The 11,838-nt window shown below is 38.2% G+C and overlaps 1 protein-coding gene across 1 annotated transcript in view; it reads right to left on the bottom strand.

Moving 5' to 3' along the window:
* Window positions 1-11,838, bottom strand: part of LOC104529901 (monofunctional C1-tetrahydrofolate synthase, mitochondrial-like) — a gene marked incomplete at both ends in the record, with an annotated part of 59,857 nt that overhangs the window by 6,011 nt on the left and 42,008 nt on the right. Inside the window, 3 exons of the mRNA XM_010174339.2 lie at window positions 2,195-2,335; window positions 6,113-6,189; window positions 9,610-9,712. Of these exons, the coding sequence (XP_010172641.2) occupies window positions 2,195-2,335; window positions 6,113-6,189; window positions 9,610-9,712 (321 nt within the window). The remainder of the gene's footprint in view (window positions 1-2,194; window positions 2,336-6,112; window positions 6,190-9,609; window positions 9,713-11,838) is intronic.

The raw sequence follows: 11,838 nt of genomic DNA, 5'->3' as shown, positions 1-11,838 counted from the left end.
TCTTTCCATAGATTTCAGCTGTTTAGCTCCTGGGTATCAAGCCAGATCGAGGAATGCACAATTCCTCATGTACTGTAAGAATCACTTTTCATGGACACAACATCACACATAAGCTTTGTGTGATGCTGTGTTTTTCACATAGGACTAGAATTCAACTCTCTAAAAAGGCACTTTTCTGCCTTAACCATGAAATCATCTTCCTATTATTCCCATAGTTCTCATCCTCATTTGTAAGACACTGCAACAAAGAAGGTAGGAGTTTCAGCACTTCACAGTGATGATATGCACCCAAGCCCTCCCTGTGCATGGTATGAAGAAGAGTCTGCAGAAGAAAACGAAAGCAGCAGCATAGCTGTAGATGGTCATAACACATATCCTTGACACTGGATGATTTTTTTTTTTCTGGGCAGTTCTTCTATTGTATAATATAGAACACTGCTTTAAAGAAGAACTAGAAAAACACATTCAGCACAAGTGACACTATCAAATTATTGAGATGCTAAGCAGAGGAAGCCTGTTTAAAAAAAGGCCAAAGAAAACCGAATTAGTAGCAGACGTTTTGCTGAGCACTACTTCCATTTTAAGCATAGACTGTAAAAATTTTGAAGTTCCTTGTGCACTGTTCATAATTTCAGCCCTAATATATTATTTTTCCATAGAGCAAATACAGATGAAATAGACTACGGAAAAGCAACTGTTTTCATTCATCAACCTGATTAGCATTAAAAGGTTGCAGACAGGTTAAATATTTTGCAGTATTAATACATTAAAGTACCTTCATACACAAGTGGCATCAAGATTAAAAAAACGTATTTCAAATGTAGTTTTAATTCTGACACTGAATTATTATAAAGCTTTTGCATATGCATTGCAAGGTAATTCATTCCTCACTCCCCTCTGTTTGGCAAATACAAAGTTATGCAATTGAAAAGTAAAATCAAAACTTCAACAGCCAGAATATCAAATGCAGTTCTTGACGTCTCCTGCATAATTGGGAGTAGATGATTGCTTTGAGTTTTAATGATGATTGTACTTAGAAATTTTGGTACCCTTATCCCAATTTCAATCTTAAATCCATGCAAGCTAGAGACTATGTTTTTATTTCCTTATTAAACTGTAATCCATTAAGGCTGTAAAGGTATTCCTGGCTTATGAATTTGCTATCTTTGCTGACAAGACAGGATACTGGCTAAAAACACAGTAAGTTTGTGCAGACATCTATATAAAAGGGACAAACAGAGAAAAAACACATATAGTCTTTCTGATGCAGGCAAGTTATTGCCAGCAGGGTGGCATGAAAGCACAGCTCCAAGACATATCACACTTGCTATAAGGATACATTTAGATGACAAAAAAGTATAAAATCAAAGCATTATTACGTTTATTTTATTTAGGGTGTGTTGTCAATCTGCAATATATGAACTTAGTTTTACAATTAGGCTTCAGAATTCAAGTAATGTCATGTTACAGTAAACTAGTGCCATTCACAGTGAGCCTGCTCCTGGCATACAATTGGGTTGCCAAGGTTAACCGGTAGCTTCTGGCTGCACCATAATCTGCCATACACGAACATGTGAGCTTCCAACCACTGCTTACTGACTCACAGCCTGGCTATAAGGGCTAGAATTTGATACAAAGGAAGAACATGTTGACTTCTTTTAGAAGCTGAAGTAGGGAATGAGGAAATAGCAACTAACTAATGAAGGTAAGGAAGAAAAAGTTCTAATGATGTGAGGAGACAACCCTGTCCCAAGCAGTATCAGCAACCTACGAATTAAGAATAGCTTGTTTTCATTCTGATTTAATGGCATAAGCATTCATGTGGTAACTATTGTTGTAACATCTCAGCACACTTTACAAGTACAGTAGCAAACATTACCAGCTCTCTCAAATAGGAGCCTGCACTCTGACTCCAGCACCAAACTGGTTTGTCTTAAGAACTGCAGAAAACTATCCAAGCAGGTTATGGAGACCAGATACTTCCTGAACCAGATGTTACCAGATTGTTGGAGAAATGAGTTCTACATCTTGTTCTCATTGCGAGCAAGTTTTGGCCCAGCAGATGATATTTCTTCGATATCTGACTGTGCTGTTCAAAGCAAAATCCTTGGCATGCACCTGCCTTTCTAGCGCTTCAAAAGGCAAAACAAATGCATCAGAGGTTATCCACAGGTCTACACAGCCCTGAACATACCAAATCCTCTGCTGTTACTGGTTCTCCTTTCTTGTCATTAGCCACCACCATTTTCCCCAGCCTCTCCTTCATATCTTGCAGGCTGGTGGCAAGTGCAAGGATGGCCATAATTTCACTTGCAACAGCAATATCAAACTGAGCCTGTAAAAAAGAAATGAGAATCACAAACCTGATCAAAGTCAGGTCAAATACTCACAGGGAATCATCAGGAATAGACTCAGGAAAGACAGATTTCACGCGGCAATTCAAACAAGTTCTAAACTGTAGCTTTTGAGATTACTCAGACTAGAGTAAATTCAAACACTTTGTTTATATTCCTTCATTTATGTTCTCTGTTACACTTCATCTACTCAGGGACCACTCTTGCAGAGTGCTTAGCCCCTTGGCTCACATTATCCTTAGCAGAAGCTCCCCAAAGGACCAAGAATTTTTTTCTATGGCAAAAAAGAAAATCACCAGATGTGTTCTGAGCTTTACTGGCATGAGCACATTGTTGTAGGTTTTTTTTTTTTTTTCCTGTAATGCTCTCCAAAAGATTTTTATTCTGGTTTCAAAAACATTCTTGTGGCATTTCATCATTCTTTTTCTACATAAACTCAAAATTTAGAGTCTGTGCTGCTAGGTCTTGTGTTTGACCTATGATAATGTAAAATATATCTTTGTCCCTCCGCCCTTTTTTTAAAAATGAGCAAATATGTAAGTTAAAAAAACCCCAAGAATGATATGTGGCTTCAGTTCTATTGCTCTTGCAGAAGAGTAATAGTGCAGTATTTCAGCACAACACAAGCTGTGGTCCTTACTTTTCTTTAGGAGTTTGCAGTATACATTAGCAGTATTTGTACTAATTTACTCGTAGTAAAACCCAAGGCACATGCTGCCAGAACGTAAACAGACAAGAAAGGCAAAGTCATTAATGTACTATGTGATAGGAATGCAATGTTGGGGGTGAACAAGAACTACAGCTTCTTTAGTAATCTCTCCATCTCCAACAATTTAAGCCTATACAAAAATTTAGTAACTGACATCCGACTGCTATCTATGTAAAAAAGGCCCCCAGGATTGTTTTTATGTCAGATTTCTACCAGATGTATCCTATAGTGACTAAGAGCAGAGAATCTGTTCTAATTGTGGGCTTTGCCTGTTTTTAAAGAGCACATACACAGAGAATTGTTCAACACACACCTTGCCATTCTTATCCATTTACCCAGTACTTTAACAGCTTCTGCCTTTTTTTAACCTATGTTCCTGCTTTTAAGTTCTGTCTCAACAGCTACAGGCCAGAGCAGCCCTATTGAGGGTGACCTCTATGTACCCGCATGCAAGCCAAAACTTCTCAAGACACCCAAGCACTCTTCTGCACTGGGCACAGACAGGGATAGATATATTCCACAGAAAACAAGAAATAAATCTCTAATTGAGATTTTCAGCATAGGGATTCAAATGAAATGCTGAAGATACAAAGTAGATTTTCTGGATTGCCTAGAAGCAGTTCTACAGAACAGCGGGGTACACAAAAACCACTGTTAACGTTGCGATGACATGGATGCTACTATCCTTTCTGAAGTTAAGAATGTCCCCAGTAAGTCACTGTCGCACATATAAGACGGAAAATAAGTCTGAGAAATCTATGCCCAACCTATATGCTGGAAAACTATCTAACTTTATCAAGATTCACTGTGAGGGTGGTGAGACACTGGAACAGATTGCCCAGAGAAGCTGTGGATGCCCCCTCCCTGGAAGCGTTCAAGGCCAGGCTGGATGAGGTGTTGAGCAACCTGGTCTAGTGGAAGGTGTCCCTGCTGATGGCAGGGGAGGTGGAACTAGGTGATCTTTAAAGTCCCTTCCAACCCAGACCATTCTATGATTCTAAGGTGTTTATCAGGAGACCAAAAAATAAGTTTTTTATTATCATTGTTTCTATATGAACAGGAAAAACAATTCCGGGTAGATGCTCAAAGAGTGACATAATACTTAATTGAAAAAACAAGCACAAACGACTGTGGTAGCAGGTGTTATTTTAACTCTAATAACCTCTATGCACCTATGAAGTGCTGACAGAAGCCTTAGCTGTAAAGTCAGTTCTCTATTGATGAAAGGGTCCACCCACATGGATTCAATTGCAGGATCAAGGGCATCAGTCATGTAATATTCTTTAGAAACCACAGCATCTCTGTTCATTAAAATGCAGACTTTTGTGCCTGCTGTGTTCTGTCATTTTACACAGGTGTCATTGATTTTAAGAGTGCTAGAACATCACTCCAAATATTTATAAAATGCATCTGTTAACTATGAAGTCCTGTTTTCTCTGGATCTACGGCTAGGCTCTGAAATGAGTTTTCCTAACTGATCTCTATTTCTTGAGTCACATGTTAAAATGTGAGTGAATATGCATCAGTCCAACACATCAAAATTGAATGCATTAAGGTCATTTTTAGCCAAAACAGTACAGACGCAACATTTGACAGCCGTATGTCAACTAGTATTCCATAATAAAACTACCCATATTTAACTCAGCAGCACAATTACAGTGATAAAACGCTGCACAATAAGGCTGGCAGAACCTGGCCCAAAGCTAATAATCACATTGAGTCACTGAAGCAAATCTGAACATAGGAAAACATCTCAAGTGTTGAAGGAACTTGCACCAATTATAACATTTTGTAGTTCCAGCCCATTATCAGAGATAAGTATTAACTAATACTGAGCTTTCTGTAAGTTACTGACAGGAAAGCCTCTACTCTGTGTGCTCAAAACCAAAACAAGCTAGCATTCTTAGTGAAAGGTATCCTTGCCCATGGCCGTGGGGCTGGAACTGCCCAGTGGGGTTGGATCTTTAAAGTTCCTTCCAACCCAAACCATTCTATGATTTCTCTCTCAAGTTCTGCTCTCCAATTTGACTGTTTTTTTTTTAACTGAGCAAAAACATTAGCACTATTTTTGGTCTCCTTATTCAGGCACAAAGCCTAGAAGAGGTCTGAAATGATAAAGAAAAATTAAATACAGGATTTCTAAAACAACTGAAAGCCTTATCTCTGCCACAATAGCTGTTTACTTGACCTCAGAATAGTCAGAACCTCATGAATTTCATGATCCAGAGTGTTAGATTATATTAACTTAATTGAATTAGGAGCAACTCCACATCATCACAATGAGTTTGTTCCACCTGGCATTGCTTTTCCACACTGCACTGTTTCAGAAATGGATTTACCCACATGACACCAGGAACACTTGTTTGGATAGTGTTGGAAAAGTCTGGCTTTCAATTTATCAGGAAGTTATTTAATAAACTTCCAGAAGCTCTCATACAGTAATGTTGCTTAGCTTTTTCACACTACAGAAAAGTACACACGTGCTCATTTTCTGAACTATCCCTTCAAGCCCACATGTAAAAATTAAGCACGTTCTCAAGTTCTTACAGTTTAGATCCCAAAGCTGAGATGATAAGGAACTGAAAACTCTGAATAAGAAGCTAATGGTCATCTTCAGTCCTCACCAGTGGGACCAACAACATGACCCACCCCTCTCCCCAATTTTTAAAATTAAATTTAAATTACATAAATACTTCATAACTAGTTTGATGGGCTTAAAAAAAAAAGGTAAGAAAAGTCATACAAATTAACCTTATCAGGGCATAAAGGCACCTTTCATACTCATAGGATGACAATGTTGAGCCCCCTAACATATGCAACTTTTTCAAGTGCTTTCAACACATTGTGCAATATGCATTGGTTTCTGTTTCTGAAACTTCAGACTCGGTTACTCATTAACACAATCAGTTTCACTGCAAGAATACTACACAATAGCAACAGATGTTAGCATCACAACTCAGAGTAGTATGCTGAAAGAACTGTAGAAACATCTCTCAGCCTTTAAAGCAAAGCCTGTCCAGAATGAGATATATTAACTGCCTTTACATACCTGACGGACAAATCCTTTCTCTGTATTTGCCTGTCCAATCGTTATTTTGCGCAGGAATCTGTCATTTGTATCCACCACTGAAATAAGGGAATAGTAAAAGCAAAACATGTTAACAAGGACTTGGGGATCTGGATGCTTTTCCAGAAATACCTGTTGTTAATACATGTGAGATTCAGCTACTTAACAGTGTAACCAGACAACCATGCTCCTGTGTGTTAGCATTAGCACTGACTTGGTTCTCTTCTTCTAGTGGATACCATTAGATGGCAGGTTGAAATAACTCAAATACAATGTCTCTGAACGGTATTTGAAGCTGATAGATTCTTAATATTCTAACATACAAATTAATATTTTACCTACATAAGAAAAATCTGTCTTGGTAGATGCAATGCACTTCAGAACTACCTAAAATAATTTGCTTCATCATTAACTTGTTAAGAACTGATTTTAAGATTGCATAATGTAGGTTAAACTTGCTCTGTTTCTCTTTTAAAGGATTGTTATGTTGTCAGATTGGTTCTTCCAGACAAGTCACTTTCTTACACATCACAGTAACTAACTCCACGTTCAGCTGCACAGCGTTCAAAGGAAGTTTTTTTTTGTCAACTGCCAAGACCAATCATCTGCTATTTAACACAACTTTTATTTCAGACAACTGTATTTCTAACCTGGAAACACTTTCTGTATTGCAAGGGCATGTCCAAACCATCCTGGGGAATTACTAACCACTAAAAATCATCACAAGACAAGTTCTCCAATTCTGTACAGATAACACTCAACTTCAAGCGTGCCTTTGTAGGAACCAAAAGGAAGGACTGAGAATAAATGAAGAGCTCTCACATCTGCTGAGATCTGCTCAGGATGTTTCTTAGAAAGAACCATTAGGAGGATGTTTCTGTTTCTTAGAAAATAAGACCAAACTCCAAGACTGCTCCATCCTAGGAATGGCAATCCCTACAGAATTCAAAAATAGGCTCCCTTTTTCTTACAGGCTATTTAGCCCTGCAAATGCTTCCATTTGCACCAACTCTAAAAGAAGGGTGGAAGGTACTCTTGATCAGTTCAAGCTGTATCTTGGCAATCAAGTCAATCTTCTAGTAGATAATAGATCTGAGACCTGTTCATTTAGAGGCAGAGGATCAAGGAGACTTCATGGAAGTTGTCTGTCCTGGAGGTCAGTGAAATCACCTGCTCTCACTTTTCCTGCTGCTTTTGGAGATTAACAATTTTTCTGTACAGAAAAGAATGACATAATTGTTCAAGAACAAGAGGGACTTTGAATCTCAATCCTGCACAACCCCAATTCAGGGCTGTGAGTGAGCTGGGAGAACACCAGGATTTAAGCCACTTGCCCTTCTGGGGCATTTCTCATGGGGCCATTGTAAATACCATACATGCCTTCTCCCCACTACATGGTATCTAGGCCCTTAATTTCCTCAGGAATTCCATTTAAGGGATGATACAACACAGATTTGTCTAACTTATTTTGTTTTCTATTTATATACAGTCATACTCTAAAATACTACAGCAATGGCAGAAATTACAGAACAGAGCCCTGTACATGGAAGCAGCAGCCTTGTACCAAGCTGTGGTACCATATGCCACCGTGAAGCCATACGGCAAGCTGATCTCTCAAGCACAAACTTATTCCTTCTCCTCTTAGGAAGCTCGGTCTCATTAGTAGCCTTAAGCAGACTTAAATGTGTTTCCTGCCTACCCTGGCACTGCTGAGAGCAGGAACTATCCCTCCCACCAGCCTGGACAGGGAGTGGGCTGCTTTTTATCTGGCCCTTCCTAATGAAATCATGTAACCTGAACACACTTACCATGAAATTATAACTACCTCTGCAACTCCTTCTGGTCATTGGAATACACTGGCCTTCTCCCTGTGGTCAAAATTAATTCTCTAGGAAGATTCCAACAGCTGCACTTAGAAGCAGTCAAATAAGAAATAATTGGTTTTGCTACAAAAGCAGTTTTTCCTTCTCCAAATTTTCCCTCTTCCTTACTCAAAGTAAACGTTTCAGGGAAGTTTAGGTTCAAACAAGTGTTACATTTAATGTATCTACTTCCTTGTCCTCCAGAGATATAAACAGGATCTGAATACCAGGGGAAGGGTAAGTAGTGGAAAGCTTTCCTTCTTTTCAGTATGTTGTACCTGTTCAAGTTAGCATAAGATGACAATGAACTTTAGGCTTGTGACTCTTCTAAGGAAATACGTCCTGACTAAAATTAATTTTCAGACAATCTGATAGCTTTCTCTTCTGCCCTGCAAATTCCCTGGTACGTAACAAGCTTCACATACATATGGATTGCAGAAACAGTCTCAAAACATTTTCCAAATTACTTAAGACATTCCTAAAACCATTTTTTTTCCTGAAATGTTTTAAGATATATACACCATATAGAGTTTTATGGAACAGAATTTTCACTAACATTGTTTGAGATTAATTAAATAACTTGAGGTTAACAGCTGTTGAGTAATGTTGCCTCCTCCCAAACCCGTGCTGATAAAAACGATGAGTCATATTACACTAAATATTTATATTACTCCTTTGTCCTAATACAGGTCTCCTCCAGACACACTGTGTGACTAATAAAAAACATCTTATGCCACAACCCCCAGTATTATCTTGAGAAAAATAACCCAGGTCTGAGATGACATCCACACAAAGGGCACAGTAAAGCATGGCCAAGACTCCTCACTTCTCAACAGATTTGCTGTATTTCTCAGAGCACCACAATATATTCCATTTAACAATGATTTTGAACTAATAGCTTAGGTGTTTGAGAACTTAGGAAGAAAATAAATTCCAATGGAATCTAGCTCAAAACTTTATGCAGAGTTTACTTGCTTAAAAAAAGAGAGAGAGATACAGAAACTGAGGAAAAACACTGAAATTGAACCCGGCGCTAGAATGCAGAGGGGAGTTGTCTAAGGGTGTGAGGGTGGATATTGGTTTGCTTGGCATACATGGTTGAAACTGTAACACATCTTTCACCTCTTCTTCCTAACAAAGCAAACAACTCAAGACACTTTAAAAATAGGAACACCACATAATTCCTGAGGCCTATTTAGAATGAGCTATCCAGGCTGCTGAGCTGGGGAGGATGAGGGACCAACATCAAGCAGAGCAAGTACAAATACTCTAAAACCATAATAGACACAGTTAAGAAAAGAATGGGTAAGATTTGTAAGACGCACAGAAAAGCTATTTTCATATATTTTAATATGTATTATCCAACACGAGAGAGACAAGGGATGTACTTAAACTGTCAGAGTAACCTATCTTTCAGAATACTAGCAAAGCTTCTTGAGTTACTGCAGATACCTGAACAAGTGTAGAGCAACATATTGTTATGCACCCACATTTCCCACTTGCAAATGGGTTGTTCTTATAGTCAGAGAGCAGAAACAGCTCTGATTCAGGTAAAATTAAGCAAATTAGGAAGCTATACTTAAATCCAAGCTGAAGTGAGGCTTTTTGATTACATACCTCTTTGCCATGTTATGGTAGATGGGTCAATATCAAGGCGTGCAAATCTGTTGATCTCCTCTTCTGTTAAAGTCCCTGGATCAGTCTTGTTTATTCCCAGCCTCTACACAAAAAGAAGTTAAAGAAACACAAAGAAGTAGTATTTTTGCTTCAAAAGGTACAGCTGCTCTGGCTTATCACCTCCACTTTCAGCAAGCATTTTGGAAAGCAGCATGTCAGGAAAAAAATATATTTTTTTTAAAAAAAAAGCACATAGGAAACAATTTTAAATAAAATAGGGGCAAATGGAGAAATGAAACAGAAAGGAGAAATACTCATAGGCTATTAAATTAACAATTTCTTACACAGAAGGAACTGTTAATGGAAACCAATGAGAAAATTCAACATTATCAGTTACTAATAAAAATATAACTGCTTGCTCTAGTTTGTGGAAATCTTTGAAAGACCCATTTGTTGTCTTGTGGGAATCATCTTTGAATGAAATAAAAACTTCTGCTTTAAGAGCCCATCATCCATCAACTCAGTCACTTACAATGAGTGATCCAGTATCTCCTGGCTTTTAAAGATTCAGTATTTCAGCAACACTAAGTCTTTTATTAGGTGAATCTACATAAAGATGGATCAGAAAACTATGTTTAAGAACTGTAGTCTTTAAAAAAAGTAAAACATTTTTTTCTGGCATTAGAAAGCATTAAAATATTAAAACTGCTTTCACTATGCTCCTTTTTGAGGACTGGTCTCTCAAACTGCGAGGGATATTTTCAAAACCAGATGCAGGCACTGAGGCATTTCTCACTGCACTGAGAAAGGCAAAAAGCTGTTGAAAACAGCCTGCAGTTTTTGACACTTGGTACCCCAAGATTTTTCACCTTAGTTTTACTGAAGAAAGGCTTATGCCCTGAACTGCCAGGCTTGTATTAATATTTTTCTGATCTGTTAACTAATTTTAATCTAATTTGGAGAATTCTTGGAGATAGTTTCTTACAAATTCTGTGAAAATAGGCAGATCAAGAAAGGAGCGTTATCCCACTACAATCTCTACAGAGGGATGGCAGCCCGAGTTCAGTACTCATTCCTCCTGCTTGGCATATCAGGGAATTCACCCAGAATATTTTCCACAGAAGGCTGACAGCAAAATTTTCAGTAATTTTTATATGCTTTTACAGCTTCAACTGCTATAAGGAGGGCTGGGCACTGCAACTGCAAAGAAAGCAGCCTATCCCTTCCAGGTTCTCAACAACGTCTATACTAGATCTAAGCAGCAAGAAAAAAGCTGACTGATCCGGATGCAGACGGGAGTAAGACACAGAGATGGCATGGAGAAGGAGACAAAGACTGGGATAGAAGTAGTTAAAGAGGTAAAGAGGTCTTAGGCTAATAATTACTGGGAAAAAGAGAAAAGAGCTGAGGAGCAGGGGAATGAGAAAGGTACTTCCTGAGGCTAGACTCCTGGTTTCAAACTACTGAGGATTTTGAAAAAAAAAAATTTGCATGGGATCTTCTGTAATTACAAGTCCAAACCACACATGTAAGGGAGGAGTTTCAATCTTCATAATCCACTTTTAAGGGGAGAAAAAAAAAAAGTAACCCCATCCAATAAAGATATCTTTTTACATTTGGTTTGGGGTTTTTTTAGGTATAGGGAATCATTATACTAAAAATAATTCACAGCAAAATAATTCAGTTATATTGGAAATTACAATGCATGTAATTGGATGTTATAAAGCCAAATTCTTCTTACTCAGTTGCAGCTCATGTGAAGAGAGAGAAATCCTTTTCAACTGCAGAGATAGTGGTGTCGTGAATAACCAAAACACTCTCCCCCCCACTCCTTCCCTACCTGCTACCCTATACACGGTGTAAACAAGGACAAAATGAAAATACTTCAACATTCTGATGGAAAATTATGTGAGATCTACTCTGCCAGAGGCAAGCAGGCATCATCCACATCTTAGTTTACGGTCATTCAATTGAACAGCACAAAAGCTTAAAACATTATGAGAAACATATGATACGAAAACTTTTTTCTTTTATTTTTTTTCCAAAACAGAAGCTGATACTACCTCTACTTTCTTCTGCACTCTCTAGTTCCAAGTGGGCACCTGGCAGCTATCCATTGCCATCTGGTGACTCTGAACCACCACCACTTAGGATTCAAAAACCAACAACAAACATGGAACTGGAACCAGAAGACTGCAGCTGTCCTTAAGGTTCATATTCAAGGGGTTT

This window comes from Antrostomus carolinensis, unplaced genomic scaffold, assembly GCF_000700745.2.
Source record: "Antrostomus carolinensis isolate BGI_N321 unplaced genomic scaffold, ASM70074v2 scaffold7518, whole genome shotgun sequence".
NCBI lineage: Eukaryota > Metazoa > Chordata > Aves > Caprimulgiformes > Caprimulgidae > Antrostomus > Antrostomus carolinensis.
This window is presented reverse-complemented; position numbering and strand designations above follow the sequence as displayed.